Source organism: Tachyglossus aculeatus, chromosome 21 (genome assembly GCF_015852505.1).
Source record: "Tachyglossus aculeatus isolate mTacAcu1 chromosome 21, mTacAcu1.pri, whole genome shotgun sequence".
In the NCBI taxonomy this organism is placed as follows: domain Eukaryota; kingdom Metazoa; phylum Chordata; class Mammalia; order Monotremata; family Tachyglossidae; genus Tachyglossus; species Tachyglossus aculeatus.
Window position 1 is genome coordinate 64114265 of NC_052086.1, and position 22438 is coordinate 64136702.

General features: G+C 41.7%; 1 protein-coding gene across 1 annotated transcript in view; it reads right to left on the bottom strand.

The window, feature by feature from the left end:
- The window catches only part of FAM20C (FAM20C golgi associated secretory pathway kinase), a 100843-nt gene extending 79265 nt beyond the window's left edge, over positions 1 to 21578 (bottom strand). Inside the window, exons 1-3 of the mRNA XM_038763946.1 lie at positions 20764 to 21578; positions 17859 to 18037; positions 3637 to 3715 (exon numbers count right to left, since the gene is read on the bottom strand). Coding sequence (XP_038619874.1) covers positions 3637 to 3715; positions 17859 to 18037; positions 20764 to 21287 — 782 coding nt within the window. The 5' untranslated portion in view covers positions 21288 to 21578. The remainder of the gene's footprint in view (positions 1 to 3636; positions 3716 to 17858; positions 18038 to 20763) is intronic.
- Between the last annotated feature and the right edge of the window lie 860 nt (positions 21579 to 22438).

Here is a 22438-nt window from a genome sequence, read left to right on the forward strand (position 1 = left end):
TTCCACTGAGCCACGCTGCTTCTCTAACATAACATAATAACATAGCTACTGCAAGTTACATTCATTCAATCATATTTATTGAGCACTTACTGTATGCAAAGCACTGTACTAAGTGCCTACATGTGAGAGAGATGAAAACTCTAAGGTTTGGTTTCCTCTTCATGTTCTTGGGACAAGTAACTCTGAGTTATTTCCTGATGATAATGAAAGAAATATGAATCCCAGGTGGAAAGCTGCTCACATAGTCCTTGCTTTTTATGTTTAAATAACCAAGCTACCCTGCTAACTTTAGACTGTCTCTACAAAGGGCATCTTACCCGAATCTCCTGAATAATTGCTACTTCTTTGCCAACATTCTTTTAAAAAGGCCTCAAACATGCTGAAAATATTTTCCCAGAGTTTCAGAAAATGTGCACTCCAAGGTGAACAAAATAAATCTGCTATGAGGAGGCTGTGGTAATGTCCTTGAAATCCAGTTCAAGGGGAGATTAAAACATTGTCATTATTTTTTCCTATTGTCCATGGATTCCTATAATTGCTTTGTGTGGGAACTGGCTGAATGTCCAAAACCATCCATCATCTTGCCATCAGTGCATAAAATGCAGTTTAGACAAATGTCAAACTCTCTATTCAACCTCCATAGCAATCCCAAAACGACAATGTCATAATTATGAGAGGGCCTTAAATAGCCACATTTATGTAACCCGAGAATCCTGAAAAGGAAGGCTATACTGCAGATGGAAAATATGTACCCACCAGCAGTAAATATCAAAATAAAAATGCTAGGTAAAAAACACTAATCTATGCTTATCCAAAATGAATCAGTGACAGCATTTTCACAGTAAGGCAAGTGTATGGATAGTTTAGTCAAAATTCTTGGTACTGAAGCAAACACATTTTCTCCTTTCTACTTGAATTTTCCAGATTAACCACTTGTATTGATCATATTATCCACATAAATACGTAGTCCTCTGTTCCATTGCTTGGGAAGACATGGTGAACATTTGTTTCCTTATTCTTTATGGACTATCTCAAATGAGGTAATGAATATAAGTCCCATATTGAAAAAACAAAGGAAGGAAATGAATGCTACTCCACTGATTCCCCTGATAAAGATAGCGAATACTTTATTAAACATCTGGTAGCCTCAAGTGACATTACTAAACCTGATTGAATATATCCTTGGCATATTTCATTATGACTCTGCACTGATAATACATAACCTGTGTCCTTCCTCCTTTGCGTCTACGTTTTCTGAGCAGTTTCTAAAAGCCCATTTTACTAGCCACATAAATATTGTTGGCACTTGATTAGTAACCGTGCCTCTCATTACAAATAGCTCTAGTTCAAAGAAAGATAAAATAGGCTTCTAGGTGCAACAAGTAGGATTAAATATCTTCCTTGGTTGTCGATCTTCTTTAGGAGTCTACCTAGAATTGGGTCATTTGTGAGATGATGTCACTATGGGAAGTAAACACAGTATATAGCCAGCTTTCCTCTGAGGCACCATAAATGAGAAGCATCTATGAAAAAGAAGCTTAGGCAGATATAAACGCTTCTGGGAGTTGTGCTGCCCCTGTGTATTTTTGCACCTGTGGTTTGGTTGTGATCATATTCCCAATCCTCCTTGATGCTTTTTCTGGTATTGTGCCTTGCAGCTGGATGTAGTATTGTTAGCACAAGGGTGGGGGTGGTGGGGGCTCTTAAACAAATGGTGTCTGGTTCCATCTCCTCCAGGATGGGGCCCCTCCCTCCCTCTGATAATTTTCTTTTCCTTATCACTTTGTCTCTTCCTGAATGGGAGGGAGGAGTGTGGAGAGGAGACTGCATTAATGGTGGCACACACCTGCATCTCCCACTTCAATCAGTGGTATTTATTGAGTGCATAACTGTGTGCAGAGCACTGTACTAGGCACTTGGGAGAATACAATATAATAGAGTTGGTAGACATGTTCCCTGCCCACATCTGTCTCTAGAGGGGGAGACAGATATTAAAATAAATTATGGACATTTGCATAAGTCTAGGACGGAGGTGGGGAGATGAATAAAGGGTGGGAATCCAAGTGCAAGGGTGTTGCAGAAGGCAGAAGGAGGGTGGAAATGAGGGCTTAGTTGGGGAAGGCCGCTTGGAGAAGAGGTGATTTTAGTAAGACTTTGAATGTGGGAAGAGTGATGATCTGTCAGATGAAGCAGGAGGGAGTTCCAAGCCAGAGGCAGGATTCATTCATTCATTCAATCATATTTATCGAGTGCTTACTGTGTGCAGAGCACTGTACTAAGCGCTTGGGAAGTACAGGATGTGGTCAAGGGCTAGATGAGATCAAGGTACAGTGAGTAGGTTGGTATTAGAGGTGCAGAGTGAGCATGCTGGGCCATAGTAGGAAATCAGTGAGATAAGATAGAAGAGGGCAAGGTGATTGAGTGTTTTAAAGCCAATGGTAAGGAGTTTATGTTTGATGCAGGGGTGGATGGGCAACCACTGGAGGTTCTTGAGAAGTGGGGAAACATGGACTTAACTTTTTTTGGAAAAATGATCTGGACAGCAGAGTAACGTATGGATTGGAGTTGGGAGAGACAGGAGGCAGGGGGGGTCAGCAAGGAAGCTGATGCAATAGTTGAGATGGGTTAGCGTAAGTGCTTGGATCAATGTGGTAGCAGTTTGGATGGAGAGGAAGGGGTGGATTTTAACAATGCTGTGAAGGTAGAACTAACAGGATTTAGTGACACGGAATATGTAGGTTGAATGAGAGAGATGAGTCAAAGATAATGCCAAGGTTATGCACTTCTGAAACAAGAAGGATGATGGTGCTGTCTACAGTGATGGGAAAGTCATGGGGAGGACAGGGTTTGGGAGGGAAGATAAGGAGTTCTGTTTTGGACATGTTAACTTTGAGGTGTCAGTGGGACATCAAAGTAAGTGTCCTGAAGGCAGTAGGAAACATGTGACTGCAGAGAAGGAGAGAGTTCAGTGTTGGAGATGTAGATTTGGGAATCATCTGTCTGGAGATGGTAGTTAAAGCCACGGGAATGAATGAGTTTTCCAGGGGAGTGAGTGTAAATGGAAAATAGGAAGGGAACCAGAACTGTGCCTTGAGAGACTCCTACAGTTAAGGGTTGGGAGGCAGAGGAGGAGAATGTGAAAGGGACTGAGAATGAGTATCCAGAGAGATACACAGGGAGAACCAGATGAGGGCAGTATCAATGAAAATAAGGTTGAAAGGGCAATTTCCATGGAGTGAAGGGGATGGAAGCCAGACTGGCACTTTTGGCAACTTCCCACCTACCGTACAGCACTCTCAAACAAACACACACACTCACACACAACTCCACCCAACAGTAGTCGAGGTTTCACTACAGGATCACAAAGGCACAGACAAGCGTGGCCTTTATAACCCATAACATACCCTTAACATAGTTGTGCCCCACAGTATTCTGAAGTGAGGGTGTTATTGGACACAAAACCCTTCCAATCTCAAATCCAGCACCACTCTTCAGATCCATTTAGAAAATCACCATCATATTCTTGCTCAACACCAATATTTTTAGACAGAGGTTCATTATTAATAAAATTTAAGATAAATCAACCACAGCAGATTCAATTCCAGATTTAGAAAAATTCAAATGTCTCCAACTTACTTCATGGGTTTGAATAAAGCTTGCCCATAATTTTGGAATGTCATGATCAGCTTTAGCTGAGTGCCTCCTGACTTCATTGCTGCAGGAGAGAAAAAAAAATTCAATCAGCAATTTTCTCCAGATTACTATGTTAATTATACAACTCTATTTACGCTCTGTAATCTGTCACTGTAGTGAAAGTGAAGTATTTTTCCCTTGCTAAATTGGGGCATCATCACCGTTTCTTTACAGTCTGGTTTTACTTCTGTTCTTTTCTCTGTAATGTTTCCAATGGACATAGTTAACACACAGTAATTAGTTTTCTGACTTGGGGGGACAGTTCATAGCTCCTCTTTCAATATACCTCCCTGAAGAGGAAATAGAGAATATTGAGATTTCACCAGGTTAGCATTTTTCCTAAGTGAATTAATCAATCATCTTTATTGAGCACTTACTGTATGCACAGCAATGTACTAAGCACTTGGGAGAGTGCAGTATAATCGAGTTGATGGACATGGTCCCTGCCCACAGAGAGCTAACTGTCTAGAGGGTGAGCTTACAGCCTAAAGGACTGTAATTAATAATAATATTATAATAATTTGAGGTACCTGTTAAGTGCTTACTATGTGCAAAACACTGTACTAAGCGCTGGGTTGGATACAAGCAAATATGGTTCATTCAATCATATTTATTGAATGCTTACTGTGTGCAAAGCACTGTATTAAGTGCTTGGGAGAGTACAGCATAACAACAGACACATTCCTGACTACAACAAGCTCATAGTCTAGAGTGGGGGAACAGACATTAGTCTAAATAATTAGATAAATGCATAAATTACAAATACATACATATGTTCTGTGGGGATGGGGGGGGAGAACGAATGAAAGAGCAAGTAAGAACGGCACAGAAGGAAGTGGAAGAAAAGGAGAGGAGGGCTTAGGCAGAGAAGGTTTCTTGGAGGAGATGTGCCTTCACTAAGGTTAAATAGTACAACATAATCAGGTTGGACACAGTTTTTGTCACAAATAGGGCTCACAGTGCAGCAGGAGAGAGAACAGGTACTGAGTCTCCATTTTACAGATGAGGAAAGTGAGGCACATAATTTAAGAGACTTGCCCAAGATCAGAGCAGGCATTACCATACATGTCCTTTGACTCCCAGACCTGTTGTATTTCCACTCGGCCACACTGCTTGGGCAAATCACTTGAATTCTCTAATCCCCATTTTCCAGATGAGGAAACTGAGGCACAAATATCTGTTCTTGCTCCCTAATAATGATAATAATAATAACAATAATAATACTGATAATAATAGTATCTGTTAAGCAGCTACTATGTACCGAGCACTGTGTCAGATACAAGATATTTGGGTTGGACAGTTCCCATCCTTCAACAGACTCAGAGTCTAAGTAAGAGAGACAATGGGTATCTTATCTGCATTTTACAGATGAGGAAATTGGGGCAAAGAGAACATAAGTGACTTGCCCAAGGACCCATAGCAGACAAGTGGTGGATCCAGGATTAGAACCCAGGTCCTCTGACTCCAAAGCCAGAACTCGTTCCCCTAGGGTACACTACTTCCTGTTAGAGTGCAAGTTATGGTGGAACAGAGACTATGCCTGATCTGACTTTATTGTACTTATCACAGTGCTTAGTACAGTGCTTGGAAAATAGTAAGTGAACAACAATAATAACAATAATAATATTATTTGTTAAGCACTTTCTATGTATATGCACTGTACCAAGCACTGAGGTAAACACAAGATAATCAGGTCTCACATGCAGATCACATTCTAAGTAGGAGGGAGCACAGGATTGAATCCCCTTTTGCAGATGAGGGAACTAAATCACAGAGAAGGTCAGCGACTTGTCCTATGTCACACAGCAGGCAAGTGGTGGAGCAGGGTTAGAATCCTGATTCTCAGGCTTCGGATCTTTCCACTAGGCTACGCTCTGTCCCAAAACAAATATCAAAATTATTAAGAAAGGAATTCCTTCCCATGCTCCTTCCTTAATAAATATTAAAATAATAATTATTATTATTACTGCAGCAACCTCTTATGGGCTATAATGCTATGACACAGCTCCACCATTTTGCTATGGTCCCTTTGGCCATAAATGGATCCTGCAGGTGAAATATACCTTTGCATGAACTTCACAATGCCCTGTACCTCTGCCTAATTTACTGCTCACTGGACTCTGTGCCTCAGGGAGAATACAACACACAGAAATGAGAGAACACTAGTGGCTCTGAGCAAATAGCAAAACTATTATCAACTACTTTCTGTGGGTTCTCAATCCTGGAGTCTCAGGATTGAGGCTCACCTGTAGTTCTTAATGGGAGACTCCATCAACATCGATCAACCTAGCAACAGGTCAAATGGTATAGATGAATCAAGCTTGGGTGCATAGTATTAATCCCTCCTCCATGCGGCCTTGGGAACCCCAGTGTCAACAGTGAGGGTGGTTCAAGTTCTGCTGATCTTTCAGCCTTGTTCCCTACCCTGTTCACCCCCAAATCAATCATATTTAGTAAGCATTTATTGTGTCCAGAGTACTTGGAAAAGTTCAATACAACGAAGTTGACAGACACAGTCCCTGCCCATAAGGAGTCTACAGGGGGAGGCAGAGAGGAAAATAGATTATGGGTCCACATATGTTGGAAGTGGGACATATTGAAAGGACAAGGACCTTGGTTATAGATCATGAAGAATATATAAGAGTTGTAGGCAGAGAAGTCGTTACTTCATTATATTGAACTTCCCAAGAGCCTGGCACAATGTACCAGACCAAATGGGTGCTTAAAAAATGCTGCCACTGCTATTTCTATCACTACTACTCCCAGCTAATCAGGAGGCAGACAAGAGGAATGGAACTTTGCCTCCGTAAGTCCAAACAAGAAATTGCTCAGTGAACTGGCTGGAACTGCATTAAAAATAAACAAGCTAGGAACCAGTCTCCCTTTCCTTGGGTCAAACGTCCAAACGAGAAACAGCTAAGCAAACTGGCAGGAACTGCATAAAAATAAACAAAGTAGGAACCAATTTCCCTTGAACTGCTAGGCTGCAGGTGGGATGTCAGATGTCCTTGGCTCCCTCTGTGGTTAGGAGAAGCAGCATGGAGTAGCGGATAGAGCATGGGCCTAAGAGCCAGAGGGACCTGCATTTTAATCCTGGCTCTACCACTTGACTGCTCTGTGATCTTGGGCAAGTCACTTCACTATACCTCAGTTACTGCATCTGTAAAATAGGGATTAAGACTGTGAGCCCATTGTGGGACAGGGACTGTGTCCAACCTGATAACCTTGTATCTACCCTAGTGCTTAGAACAGTGCTTGACATATAGTAAGCCAGACTGTGAGCCTGTTGTTGGGTAGGGACCGTCTCTATATGTTGCCAACTTGTACTTCCCAAGCGCTTAGTACAGTGCTCTGCACACAGTAAGCGCTCAATAAATACAATTGAATGAATGAATGAATTTAACACCCATTATTATTATTATTGAGTTAATCTAAGAGGGTAAAAGTTACTCTAAGAGCCTCTCCATTCAAGGACTGTGATTATTGTTATATTGTACTCTTCTAAGTGCTTAGCCTAGTGCTCTGCACACAGTAAGCGCTCAGTAAATACGATTGACTAGAATGACTCCTGGGTGAGAGGGTACACTCCTGTCTGGAAAGGGTGACTGAAGATTCCCAGGAGAGGCTCCTGCCCATGGCTCTGCCCTTCCTCTCATGTTTCATTACCAACAGAACTGACCAAGCTGGAAAGCTAAAAAGTTTTCCAAATTACTCAGAAGCCCCAGGGTGCTGGTAGTTAGGGCCATCCCATAATAATAATAATAACGATGGCATTTATTAAGCACTTACTATGTGCAAAGCACTGTTCTAAGTTCTGAGGAGGCTACAAGGTGATCAGATTGTCCCACGGGGAACTCACAGTCTTAATCCCCACTTTACAGATGAGGTAATTGAGGCACAGGGAAGTTAAGTGGCTTGCCGAAAGTCACACAGCTGACAATTGACAGAGCCGGGATTTGAACCCATGACCTCTGACTCCCAAGCCTGTTCTCTTTCCACTGATCCATGCTGCTTCTCAGGTAAACACCAGTGGACTTTTGTATCAAATCCAAGATGGAGGAAGGGAATCAGAGGGCTCAGTGGTGCCTCTATCCAATCCAGAGTAGGACTGTTTTTTACCTGGAGAAATCCTGGAAATTTCCAAACTGCAAAAATACCCTGCCACTTGTCCTAGCCTAACAAAAACAATGGAAATAAAGCCTCTATTCTAAGGTATACCACCTGTTTAAGTATTGAACCTAATATGGCGATGTTAGTATTCCTAACTGATTAAAAGGCTAAGGACTGCACGTTAGCTTGGTACACAAGAAACAAATGTTTCAAAATACCTAGTCTCCATGACTTTATTTAATGCCCTTTAATTTCCAATTATTTATTTGTTCCTTGGGAAGGGATGATAATACAGTAGAAGACAAGGGTCAGGGAAACAGCAAAGCAGATGGGATTCTGTTCCAGAAGTAAGGTAATTAAACTGACCAGATATGCATAATATTTTGCTATAAAAAATAAAGATTACAAGCACTGAGAATAAGCGGGTGACCTCTCCATATTAAGGCCCAGAATGGAATAATTAAAGGGAGAGGTAGCTAATGGTGCTGGTTATTGAAAGAAAATGTACCAGTAAGATGGAGTTTAATTAAACCATGGGTTATGAAATCAGAAACATAACAAGATACTTTGAATTGCACCCAGTTTTTTGCTTTAGGTCAGTTTTATTTTTTAATGATGGTGGATAATTTTGATAATTCTATAGGCATGATGAAATGGAATAAACTCAAATGAAATGTCTTTTTCTTCAAATTTCACGGTGCTATTTCCAGTACATTTAAATGTAGACACAAAGACAGGGTTTATTATTGTCTTTAGATGACATTCAACTGCATGTGTCTACTATTGGTTAATGCCCCCTTCACCAGTGATAAACAAGTGAAGTTTAAGTCACTAGCTTCCTGCAAATCTTCCTACCTTTAGTACTTTAGTGTGTCTTCTAATTGATGAAACTATTGCTGTAGCCACTGCTCACAGTTGAGTCTATGCTGTCTTTTGTGTGGCCTTCTGCATAGCCCCACTGCTCCAGTATTTTATCGGATTGCTTTAGTAAGTAGAGCAGCTGGATATCACTTTAGCCCTCTTTTTTTAATGGTAATTGTTACGTGCTTACTGTGTGCCAGGCACTGTTCTAAGTGCTGGGGTGGATACCAGCAAATCAGGTTGGACACAGTCCCTGTCCCATGTGGGGCTCATAAACTCTACCCCCATTTGACAGATAACTTAGACATGGAGAAGTGAAGTGACTTGCCCAAGGTCACACAGCAGACCTTTCTTTGAGAATCCAGATGTGATGCAGATGAGGAAATCTTTAAATTTAGAGCTCACGGGGAGAGGATTCATTCATTCATTCAATTGTATTTATTGAGTGCTTACTGTGTGTGGAGCACTATACTAAGTGCTTGGGAAGTACAAGTCAGTAACATAAAGAGACGGTCCCTACCCAACAACGGGCTCACAGTCTAAAAGGGGGAGACAGACAACAAAACAAAACATGTAGACAGGTGTCAAAATCATCAGAACAAATAGAATTAAAGCTATATGCACATCATTAATACAATAAATAGAATAGTATATATGTACAAGTAAAATAGAGTAATAAATCTGTACAAATATATACAAGTACTGTGGGGAGGGGAAAGAGGTAGGGCGGGGGGGGATGGGGAGGAGGAGCGGAAACAGGGGGCTTAGTCTTGGAAGGCCTCCTGGAGGAGGTGAGCTCTTAGTAGGGCTTTGAAGGGAGGAAGAGAATTAGTTTGGTGGATGTGTAGAGGGAGCACATTCCAGGCCAGGGGAAGGACGTGGGCTGGGGGTCGACGGTGGGACAGGTGAGAATGAGCCACAGTGAGGAGGTTAGCGGCAGAGGGTGTGGGCTGGGCTGTAGAAGGAGAGAAGGGAGGTGAGGTAGGAGGGGGTGAGGTGATGGACAGCCTTGAAGCCGAGAGTGAGGATTGCATATATAAAGACCGAGCATTGCCACTTATCTCCAAAGAGGCGTGACCATCTGTGGCACTGAAGAAGGGTACATTATAATTATGTCTACATTAGAGAAATGTCTGGGATTCAATCACCTTCTGAATTTCTGAACTGTATTTCATTACAATTAATTATCATTTACTGAGTACTTAGGAATACTGGACTAAGTTCACATTAGTCCAGATCAGTTCAGAGATTGGGGTTAATTTTAGGGCAAATAGATATACCCAGTTCTATTATACAAATGTTGCATTCTTAAGAAAAACATCCTCTATAATACTCAGCCGTTCTGATATTGTGGGCATAACACAGGCTACCCAGGAATGTGCCACAAGCTGTTTCTTTTGACAGCATGGCATGCTGTATCCAAACAGCCACACATTGTCAAACACAATTCCCTATTTCCCTATGTGTTCTGGCCAAAATGCATAATGAAAACATCCAAGAACCTTTGTTTTTCTCCAAGGGTGACCTTGGAAGGCACATTCTTCAGAGCGCTTATGGTCTGCAAGAAGAAATATGAATTCTCTGCAACACTAACTTTCTGCCCTCATAGCCTTCCTTCTCACCAAGCTCTCTCCACTCTGTTCATCCTTCATATGCATCATAGCTGCATCAAGAGGCAAACCCTACTGTGTAATGTCGTGGAGAAGCTCCAGAGGAGTGTCTTTTGTGGGACAGAGACAGTGTCTTAGCTATTTATTTTTAATTTAATCCAGTACTTATCACAGTGCTTAATACAGAGTAAACAATAAATACCACAGTCAAACCAAGTCCTTTCCGAAAGTCAAACTTGACTACATTGCAAAAGGCCAATTATACTCTGTAGTGTTTTCCTTGCCCTTCTCTATTTGGAATCATATAATGTCCCAAGACATCTAATGAAACTTTGATGCTAAACAGTGGATTGACTTTGACTTTGACAGAAACTTAATTTTAGGCCAAAGAGCTGCTGAGCCAGAAGTCCCTGAGGTCAACATTTTTTAGGCAGAGTTTGTTGCCAGCTGTGGAAAAGTTCCTTAAAGCTTGCTGAAATAATTAGGGTCAGCGGAGCATTGACCTGAGAGTGGAAAAGAAGGGGTTGGCCTCTGATGGAGAAGATGGGGGAATTGCAAGAGAATGGAATGAGGAAATAGAGAAAGAAATTACTTGGATGTAAGAAACACTTAGAATGGGTTGTGCTCCATTATATCTACTTCTTCCTTGGAGCAGGAGTTAAGTTTATCCCTTTCCTCTCCCCTACACCTCCCCTTCCCCCTGATTCCCCAAGCCTCCCTTCAATCCCTAACAGTGTGAAAAATCAATCGATAATATTTATTGAGAGCTTACTCTATGGAGAGCACCGTAATAAGTGCTTGGATGTAAGTAAGAGTAAGTAGAGTAAGTAAGCATGATCCCTGGCCTCAACGAACTTACAGTTTAGTCAGGGAGGCACTAAGATAAATAAAAGATATGTGGGAGCAACAGAGTATAAATACATGTACATAAGGGGTCAGAACTTCTTAAGAGCAAAACCCCCAACATATCACAGCCAAACGCCCTAAAGTCCTCTCTCAAACAACCAAGAAAGTAGGGATGTAGGGAATGACAACATGTGGGTACCTCTGTTTACAAAGTTATGAAGAGAACATACTGGGTAGGAAGACCATCTGAGAATATAGTAGGTACTCTACTTTAAATGTTGAACTTAAGGCAAAATAAGAATTTTCAGAGACCAAAGCAATATTTTGTCCTAAGATTCAGCAAGAATCTCCAATGAATGTGGCCAATGAGACACAATGTCTATGATTTTATTTAAATTAGGGTGCTGTGATTCTAATGTACAAGAAAGTGCTATGAAGTGTCATAGCTCTGGGGGTCACTATGCCCTAATCACACCAATGATAATATGGATGCTTTTGCTTACAGGGGAAGGATTTGATGCTCCACAAACACCTCTGATAAAAAAAAGAGGTAATGAGTGACACTGAGATGCAACAGGAAACTTTCTTGAGTTTAAAGTCAGCTTTTCACTGTGCATATTACTGTCTGAGATACATGCTTTGGAGCTTAGACCATAGGTCCTTCGATCTGTAATTACAAGTCTGTCACCCTTTCATTCATTCAATCATATTTATTAAGTGCTTACTGTGTGCAGAGCACTGTACTCTGTGCTTAGTCCTGTCTCTGAAAACTTAATCTCCTTTCGCTGTAGCCTGCAGCTGTTTCACAGGGCTGAAACAGGCTACCCAATAGGAGCAAGATTCAGAAACTTGCTTTGATTCTGCAAAGGCTGCTAATTTACTCAAATGAGGAGAGCAACACAGTTCTAAACCTGTGGAAACTCAGGCATTTGTTGCTTGTAAAAGAGTACTTCTTGTCCATTTGGAGCTGAGAAGTCCACTAAGTTCCTATTTCAGTCAATATAAATTGTATTTTTTGCCTATTATTTTAGACTGTGAGCCCCATGTGGGACAGGGACTGTGTTCGACCTGATTATCTTGTACTTACCCCAGGTGCTTAATACAGTGCTTGGCACACAGTAAGCCCATAGCCAAATCTACAATACTATTAGCAGTGTGGTTCAAAGGAAAGAGCATGGGCTTGGGAGTCAGAAGATGTGGGTTCTAATCCCACCTCCACCAGTTGTCTGCTGTGAGACCATGGGCAAATCACTTGACTTCTCTGTGCCTCAGTTCCCTCATCTGTAAAATGGGGATGAAGACTGTGTGCCTCATGTGGGACAACATGCTTAACCTTGTATCTACCACAGCGCTTAGAACAGTGCTTGGCACATAGTGAGTTCTTAGCAAATGCTATCATTATTATTAGGAGACAAAATGAGATTTGCTTTTGAGAAGTTTTTATTTTAATCTTAAGCACAGCCTCCTATACCTGATCTGTCTTGTTCTAGACAGTATATCAGTGTTTTCATTTGGGATGCAATGCTGGTCAAAAAATACTCTTATACCATTACCATTATTTTACCAGTAATTTAGGACCCATTTACCACGTGTTCTTGGCACCCAGAGTTCGGGATGATAGCAATTTAATTATTGCTTGATTAAATGGAAGTTCTCATGTGCTTTTTAAATGGAAGGAGTTAGATGTGGCTCCAAGAGGAAAATAGAACCTGGTTACTAAGCAGCTGGGAGCCTGTTATAAATATACCCATATTGATAACAATCAGCTCCATTATCTGCAACTCCAAATTTCATAAATACAATTACATGAATCAGAAGACAAGGATTTCAACTGGACAATTTCAAGAAAGAGATTTAGAGAAACAACAATCTTCTAACTCCAATAATATTTAAGCACTGAATACATAACACTGAACACAAGACATCTCAGGCATAGACTACTCTTCAGGGCTTCTACTGTATTTTATTAAGCCATCCTTACCCTTGATTTTTTCAAGGCCACTTCTGTATGTCATTGTAGGAGCAAGTTAAAAATTCATTCTTGCCTTTTTTTGCCAGATATACTACTACTAATAATAATGATGGTATTTGCTAAGTGCTTTACTATGTGCAAAGCACTGTTCTAAGCGCTGGGGAGGATACAAGGTAATCAAGTTGTCCCACGTGGGGTTCACAGTCAATCCCCATTTTACAGATGAGGTAGCTGAGGCACAGAGAACTTAAGTGACTTGCCCAAAGTCACACAGCTGACAAGTGGCAGAGCAGGGATTAGAACCCATGACCTCTGACTCCCAAGCCCGGGCTCTTGCCACTGAACCATGATGTTCTCTATCAACAATGTAAAGGGCAGTTTTCTTAACTTTCAACCTGAAGAACCAGAGTAATACCTATGACTTTTTTTTTTACTTTCAGGGTTTGGGTAATAATTTTCCTAGCCCCAATTTTCACGCTATGAAACTGTTTCATAAATTTCTCAAAGATTCTATGCGATTTAGTTGAAGATTTCATTACTGCTGTTCACCAAGTTTATCTGGAATGTAGGAAAGGTGTAAATGATGTACTGTTCCCTGATGCAGAAAGATTTTATGTTACTACTTTAAACTGGATATTCAAACCCATAGTTCTGTTGTAAATACAGTAGTCCCCAAAGTTGCACAAACAGTTATTGGTAAAATAATTGGAACTGCTGGAGTAACACCGGAGAATATTATAACCCAGCATGTTTGGTATTCTCTGATACAAAAGGGTTCATTCATAGATTTATATGTATATATCTCCATTCCTTTTGTTCATAAGCCCTATATTTAAGAGAATATACATGAGCAGATATAGCATCTTGAAATCCATTCAAAGTATAAATATTTTAGGTATTAAAATGAAACTAATATTTTTTATCCTATTGATCACCTGTCAATCAATGATATTTATTGAGAACTTAATAGGTGCAGAACACTGTACTAAGAATTTGGAGGAGTGAAAATAATAAGAAGAATAATTACTGTAATTGTTAAGTGCTTACTATGTTTCCCACACTTTACTAAGCACTGGGGTCAATCCAAACTATTCAGGTTGGACACAGTCCATGTCCTACATGAGGCTCATAATCTTAATCCCTTTTTACAGATGAGATAACTGAGGCACAGAGAAATTAAGTGACTTGCCTAAGGTCACACAGCAGACAAGTGGTAGAGCCAATATTAGAACCCAGATCCTGATTACTCCCAGACTCATGTGCTACACACTAGGCCTTACTGCTTCTCAACAATACAACAGAGTTGGCAGACATATTTCCTGCCTGTAATAAGCTTGATTTTGTTCTTGTCTCATTTTTTAAATAATATGTAAAAAATGAAATGAAACCATAAAAACCTTACTACTCAATTCATAATGAGGAGAAAATGATTCAAATATTTTAATTTTAATTTAGATTATTTTACTGGTCTAAATGGCCTCATGCCCTCCTAAACTTGATTCTGTAGGACCTAGCTATTTTCCAGTTTGGTTAGGCAAAACTACCAAGATTTTCTGAACAGTCAACTAAATTGCCTTTTTATTCTACACTGTAAATTATCACTCAATAATGGTAATAATTAAACTCTCACCTCATTTTTCCAGACCACTCAGTACCCGGGAACTGGTCAATCCACACATCAGCTCCAAACGTGCAATAACACTATAAAGCCTCTTTTACAGAGGGGAAAACTAAGACTCAAAGAAGTAGAATGACTTCACCTGAGCTAAGCAAGGAAGCAGTAACCATAGGAGAATCAAGCTCAGGCTTTCTCTCATCTAAATCACCTGCTCTGACTATTTAGGCTTTAGAAGGGCTATTTAATTGACGGGTAGGATGGGAGAGTTTATCTACAACAGGGTTAAATAAACTGCTCTGATCCCTTCTTATTACACCCTGAATGATATGGAGAAAAGTGAATCAACAGAGGCTCTTTATTATCACATTATTTCACTCTTGATTTTCCTCCATTCCTTTTCCCCTGGAACCACCTTCTTCTTTCCTGACTGTAGTTGCTGTATTCACTTCTAATTATATTCACTCCTTTTTTGAATATGAGAAATAATTTTCATCGTCTCTCTCTAAGGTGCCTAGTCACCTGTTAGGACATCCTAAGCATTTATGGGTATCATTACTTTTACTAAATGGATTTGATTTAATTACTCTAATTCTCTCAGTGTTCTAGCCAGGACACTGTATTATCTAAAAAGGCAATGATTTTTAAGTTTACTCTAAGCAGTGATTGTGAATTTGCTGATTTGGATCATAAATTAAAATTCTGGATTGGGCAGTGGAGAACTAACATAAAAGGCAATAAACTTGAAAAATGAAGTTATTCAGCATAGTTGCAAGCCTAATGAGATTCCAGAAATACTGTTCTGAAGCCTATTGGCATCCTTAAAGAAATCCGGTATTTGCTTCTCAGGTGTTTATAGCTACAGCTTTTTCAAGGACTGTTACTTGGATTGAAGGGGGCAGCTTGAATTGTCAGTGTGTCTGTTGAGAGGTCACTGGTGTAGTACACCACTTACCCAAGGGCAGCAGTTGAGGAATGGAAGAGAGGAGTGGTTACATTAATTTCTCTTTCACTGGAAAGAATTAACACAAGCCTTAAAGTAAGCTGTCTACCTCAACCTTCTAGTTAAAAAGTGAGTGGTTGGCCTGAAAATCTAAGTCATACAGGGAATGCAGGAAATGGTATCCTCAGATGAACTAGTAAATCCTTCCCAAATCTACTGACTCTCCTCACGTGAGACTGTAAACTGTCCTGCAACATGCCAAATAGCTTCAGATGATATCAAGAATGTAGATTTACTGTCTATAAAACCTCCCCAATGTAAGGTGGATACATATAGGCTCTACATGTACTGATATCTAGCAATGTACACTGGTGAGGTGATCTCGGAAGCAGTGTAACCTAGTGGATAAAGCACAGGCCTGGGAGTCAGAAGGACCTGTATTCTAATTCCAGCTCTCCCACTTGTCTGTTGTGTGACCTTGGACAAGTCACTTCACTTCTCTATGCCTCAGTTACTTCATTTGTAAAATGAGGATTTTTTTGGTATTTGTTCAGTGCTTACTATGTGCAAAGCACTGTTCTAAGTGCTGGGGGGGATACAGGATGATCAGGTTGTCCCATGTGGGGCTCACAATCTTAATCCCGATTTTACAGATGAGGTAACTGAGGCACAGAGAAGTTAACTTACCCAAAGTCACAAAGCCGACAAGTGGCGGAGCTGGGATTAGAATCCATGACCTCTGACTCCCAAGCCTGTGCTCTTTCCACTGAGCCACGCTGCTTCCCCTAACTGTTAGCTCTATGTGGGACAGGGACTATTTCCAACCCGATTTGCTTGTATCCACCCCAGCACTTAGTACAGTTCAGGACACACAGAAAATGCTCAACATTTACCACAATTATTATTATTGGTATTATTATTATTGTGTCACTGGGCCCATTTCTCAGATCGGTTTTGTCACTGGGTCCATCCAACTGATCACCCTCATTATAGTATGATTCACTGGAAATTAAAGCCCCAATGAAAAATGACCAACCCACCATTGCTATCATGTTTTCTTAAAATGGGAAGGCCTACTGCACCTGCCTTTCAGAATTCATATGCCTTTATCCTATTCAGCAGATAGAAAGTAGAGGGGATTGTTCTAAATTTCTAATTACCATATTTCATATGAGCCCAAATCCTGGAAAAAAGGGCTGCACTAGTAATACTCTAAAAATAAAATCACATGAGCAGACTAAAAATAATAGATTCTTTTGCAGTTGTTGTTTATGTATCGCTCTCAGAAAACTTGATGGTAAAAGTAGACAAAAGGATGTCAAATAACTCCTTCTCTTTTTCTGTCTTTCCTCAGTGTTAGGAGGTATGGGACAAGGTAGGTAATCTTCTACAGAATCAAAGAAGAATATTGGTATCAGTAGGGACCGTCCCTATATGTTGCCGACTTGTACTTCCCAAGCGCTTAGGATAGTGCTCTGCACACAGTAAGCACTCCATAAATACAATTGAATGAATGAATAAGTAATTATGAGACCAGAAGGGCCGATGAAAACACAAACATGCATTGCTCTTGTAACCTTTTACATAGGTGACCTTCCTTACTTTGTATACATCTTCCATTGGTATTGTTTCTAATGGGGAATAGCTGTGAAAAACAAACTCTCTCCATTAGTGTTTTTCCTTTGGCAGCCATGTATCTGCTGGAGGAGCAACAGGGCATAGTGGATAGAGCATGGGCCTCGGAAACAGAAGGTAATGGGGTTCTAAACCTGGCTCCACCACTTTTCTGCTGTGTGACCTTGGACAAGTCGCTTAACTTCCCTGTGACTCAGTTCCCTCATTTGTAAAATGAGGATAAAGACTGTGAGCCCTCTGTGGGGCAGGCACTGTGTTCAACCTGATTAGCTTGTATCTACCCCAGCCTTTCGAACAGTGCCTGGAACACAGTAAGCACTTAACAAATACTATCATTATTATTATCTTGCAGCAAAATGGGAAAATCAAATTTGTTGCTCAGTGCATCCCTTCAGAAAGCCTTTCCAACTCCTCACCAAAAGTGAGGGATTCTTCAGAGTACAGCCAGAGGCTAGCTTCCCTAATGAACATCTCCACACAACTCATTTCATAGAGGTACTTGCAATAGTACAGAGACCACAGTTCCAAAGAAGGGTTAAACAGCCAAAGAGAATGATACGAATGGCAACCTACCGACACTTGTTATCTTCTGGGAGGCAAGATCTTGCAGCAAAGCCCCAATTGCAGGATTATGCTTGGAATATAACTCATATCGATTAATGCCAATATGAAATTTTAACCAGTTGGGATAGGAATCAATAGATGTTTCTCCTGTGGTTAAAAATTCTTCATCTTCATTACCTTCATTTTGCCTGTCAAGGAAAAAGAAAAATATTTGCTTTACTGGCTGATTTAAAGCGTCAGTTATTGCAATTAATGAAATGCAGAGGTGTGAAAATAGTTGGAATCATGTGAGAACCTACTTTCACGTGGACCCTAATGTCAAAATTTTAGTTGTCCATTTAGAAAGCATTAAAGCTTGGGTGTCCATTGGCTCATATTCTACACATTGCTAAAAAAATAAAAAGTATCTCCAGTCAGTGGAATGTAACTGCCAAGGTCTAAAGACTCTTCCATCTGTATTTACTCTCTAGAGACTCTGCAGAAGGGGTTTAGCTTTAACAAGACTGAAACCAAAATGACAAAGACTTCCTGAGCCTTTCTCTATTTTACATAAGGAATATATCCTGAAAATTGCCAGACGATTATCATGTCAAATTAAGATGTAACACATAGTCTGTTCCCAGGGAGCAAATGAAACCAGATTTCTTTTCACTACCTGTTAAATGTAAATTATAAATAAGTCCCATATCTACAGGAAATCTTCCTTTGCTTTAAGCTATTGTTAAAGAGATGTATGAATCATATTAAGTGAAAAATTTGATTTTAATTATAGAAGCCTAGGGGGCAATAGGAGTATGTATACTTCAGTTGAAAAACCCATCACCCATCTGCTTTGCTTCAAATTCTAAACTCCTAGAGGTCAGTGGTATGCTTGGCTGCTCTGAACTGCCCTCTATTCACAATTATACTGATTGCAGCCCAGGCCTATACTTTAGTTGAACAGTCATCATTACAGGTTGACCACATCTGCTTTAATCAAAATACAAAGAGAAAAATCTCTACCAAGGATTCAATTTGCACTGACTGATGGCCTGCTGGCTCTCTTTGGCATGATACCCAGCAGCTCCTGAGCTTTTCGTTGCCATTGGATTGGGAAGAGGGTGCTATTGTCTCAAAGAAAAGGCTCTGGGATACTCTCCTCCTCCCTCTCCAGTCACTCAAATTTCGAAGCATGTATTTTAAATCAATGGGCCAGGCATTGAAGGGATGACACAGAGTGCTTGGGGAAGTTCAGAAAAGATGGGAAGGGCTCCTGAAGAAGAATATTAATATTTCAGGAAAGAAGTTCTTTGGAGATGCCAGTACCTGGAGTTTTATTCACCCATCTATTTAACATCTCCATTTGTTCAGTTCCCTGTCACAGTTATTTCACCTGGCCTTGAAGGGAGTTAATATATAACTGCATTGGGTTACAAAATATGTTGATTTACTTTGATATGGGGCAGGGGAAGCGTATCAGCAGGTACCACCTGAGTTAAGTAATGCTTTTCTTTTTACTGGCTCACTGGCTTCCAGATGCATATGAGACAACCCCTCCTAACATCCCATTCCCCCTTCTACTCCCCCTCTCTACCCCCCCACCCCTTGGAGTCTCAATCAATCAATCAATCAATCAATCAATCAGTCTCATGCTATTTGCCGGCACACCTTGTGTGTTGATTTGATTCTGAATGCCTGATTTAAAAGAATCATTAAATGCATGTGAGATTGACAAGGAAAACACTTTCTGTTCAAAACTGTGTCACCAGCCACCTTCAAAAGTAAACACCAAAATCGCGTAGCTGCTCCAAAGCAAGAGGAGGGCTTTCTAATTGATGGGTTGATATGAAAACTAGACACAAAAGAACATCTATGGGAGTAGGTGGTCCCCAGTAGCTACTTTCCGTGTACCTAAGGTCCCTTTATTTTGAGGATGACCTGTTTTCCCTGGCCCCGGGATTTCAAAATCTAAGGTCGTTGGAAGATCTGGATGTCTCTGATATGGCTAAGAGGGACAGGACCATGACACATCAATGGCATCTCATTAGTCCTGGGGGACAGTCTTCATAGCCCCCAAATATTGACCATGGAACTGGGCTAACTCATGGATGAGGGACAGGTCTGGCAAAGCTAGGAATGTGTGAGGCACTGTCAGAGCAAACTAGCTCTGCTGAGGGTGAAATGAGGACCGTCTGAAGGGTTGGGGAGGGCAGGTTAAGTTAAGCTCTAGATCTCTGGGCATAGAAATAACCACCACACTATCTGCTAAGCGCTCTCTATGTGCCAAGCACTGTGCCAAGCGCTGGGGTAGATTCAAGATAAGCCGACCGAACACAGTCCCTGTCCCACTCGGGGCTCTCAGCCCAAGGGGGAGGGGAAACGGTTTCTCTTCCATCAGCACTCAGTGAATAATAATAATGATGGCATTTATTAAGCACTTACTATGTGCAAAGCACTGTTCTAAGCACTGGGGAGGTTACAAGGTAATCAGGTTCTCCCACGGGGGGCTCACAGTTTTAATCCCCATTTTACAGATGAGGTAACTGAGGTACAGAGAAAGTTAAGTGACTTGCCCACAGTCACACAGCTGACAGTTGGCAGAGTCGGGATTGGAACCCATGACCTCTGACTCCAAAGCCCATGTTCTTTGCACTGAGCCACGCTGCTTCTCCATTCGCTCATTCCATTGTATTTATTGAGTGCTACCTGTGCACAGAGCCCTGTACTAAGCGCTTGGGAAAGTACAATGAAGAGTAATAATAATAATAATGGTATTAAGCGCTTACTATGTGCCAAGCACTCTTCTAAGCACTGAGAGAGAGACGATCCCTGTCCACAAGGAGCTCACAGTCTAGAGGGCACTGGGTTAAGCGCTGGGCTGGGTCCCATCCAGGGGAGTCGGGAGACCCGGCCCTGGAGAAGCCTTCCTACTCACCATTCCTGGATTTCGGCAGCCTTGGGATTAAATCGGATGTCGCTGTTCACGTCGAACAGGACATCTTCGTCTGTCAGGCCGGGGATGGCGATTCTGTAGAGGGGATGCTCGAACAGGGAGGCCAGCTTGGACGGTCCTTTCCCTCTTGGGACCCTCCGGCTGGGACTTCCATCCTGGATGAGCTTCCTGGCCCGGGGGTCAGCGGGGAAGGCCGGGGGCTCCGGGCCCTGGAGACCTTCGGCGACCTTCTCCAGGGAGTGGGAAGTCAGGTTGGAGCCGGGATCGCTGCTGAAGTCCTGCAGGATGCGGAGCGTGTGCTTGTTGGGCCAGGCCGGATCGGTTCTGGGCTTGCCCCAGCCCTGGGCCTCCTCGCCCGGCGTGGGCGAGCAAGAGCAGCTAGGGTCTCCCGAAGCCCGGGCCCCTCGAGCCTCCAGCTTGGGCAACAGATCGATCATGATGTGCATCGTGCAGGCCAGGAGGAACACCACCAGGATCAGCACCCGGAATTTGCGCACCAGGATCATTTTCGGGGCCGGAGGAGTCTAATACGCTCAAGAGTTTCCGATCTTTAGAAAGGCAAGTTGGGGAGAGGGCAGCGACGGGGAGGATGCTCTTCCACAGAAAAAGCTGCTGTCGAGCCCTCTCTCTATTCTGACCATGGACAAAGAACGCAGCGACAGTCAAGAAAGTTATCTTCGCAGGCAAGGAGAAAGAAATATTTAACGAGTCATCCGGCTTTCCTCCCCTGTCTCTCCCCTTCTGTTTCTCATACAATTCCAGCCAAAAAAAAAAAGACAGAAAAAAAGGCTTTTCTCCCCTTTCTCTCCCCTTCTATTTCTCCTACAATTCCAGCAAAAAGAGAGAAAAAGACTTTACACCCCTTTCTCTCCCCTTCTATTTATCCTACAATTCCAGCTAAGAAAAAGACAGAAAAAGGACTACTCCCCTTTCTCTCCCTTTCTATTTGTCCTACAATTCCAGCAAAAAAAGACAGAAAAAAAAGACTTTACTCCCCTTTCTCTCCTTCTATTTCTCCTACAATTCCAGCAAAAAAAGACAGAAAAAAGACTACTCCCCTTTCTCTCCCCTTCTATTTCTCATACAATTCCGGCCAAAACCCCCCCAAAAAAAACAGAAAAAAAGACCTTACTCCCCTTTCTCTCCCCTTCTATTTTTCATACAATCCAGGGAAAAAAAAACCCAACCAAAACCACCCAGAAAACAGGAAAAAAAAATCCTACTCATCCTCACTCAGCCACGAGTCCTGTAAAAAAATCAATGGAAAAGCATTGCCATCTACAGATGCGCCTCTGTTGTTTAATTATTAATGCCAAGCGTCAAGTAGTATTCCGATTCATACAGGGGTCACGGCTAGGTTTTTCGGAGGAAGGTGAGGAGAAGAGGGAGACCCTGAGCTGGAGGAAAGGGGAGGGGAATAAAAAAAAAATATCAGACGCACATGGGAAAAAATAAAAATAAATCAGACGCACATGCGAGCGCGCGCGCGCACATACACGCACATACAGGCACATACACACACATGTGCGCCCGAGGGAGCCTGCGAGGGACTCGGAAAAGAGGTTTAATCATCCATAATGCCGGGACGGGACTTGGTTTTCCATCCTCCGGGCTCGGACCCGCGATGCGGCGGCGGTGGAAGGGGTGCGCTTTCTCG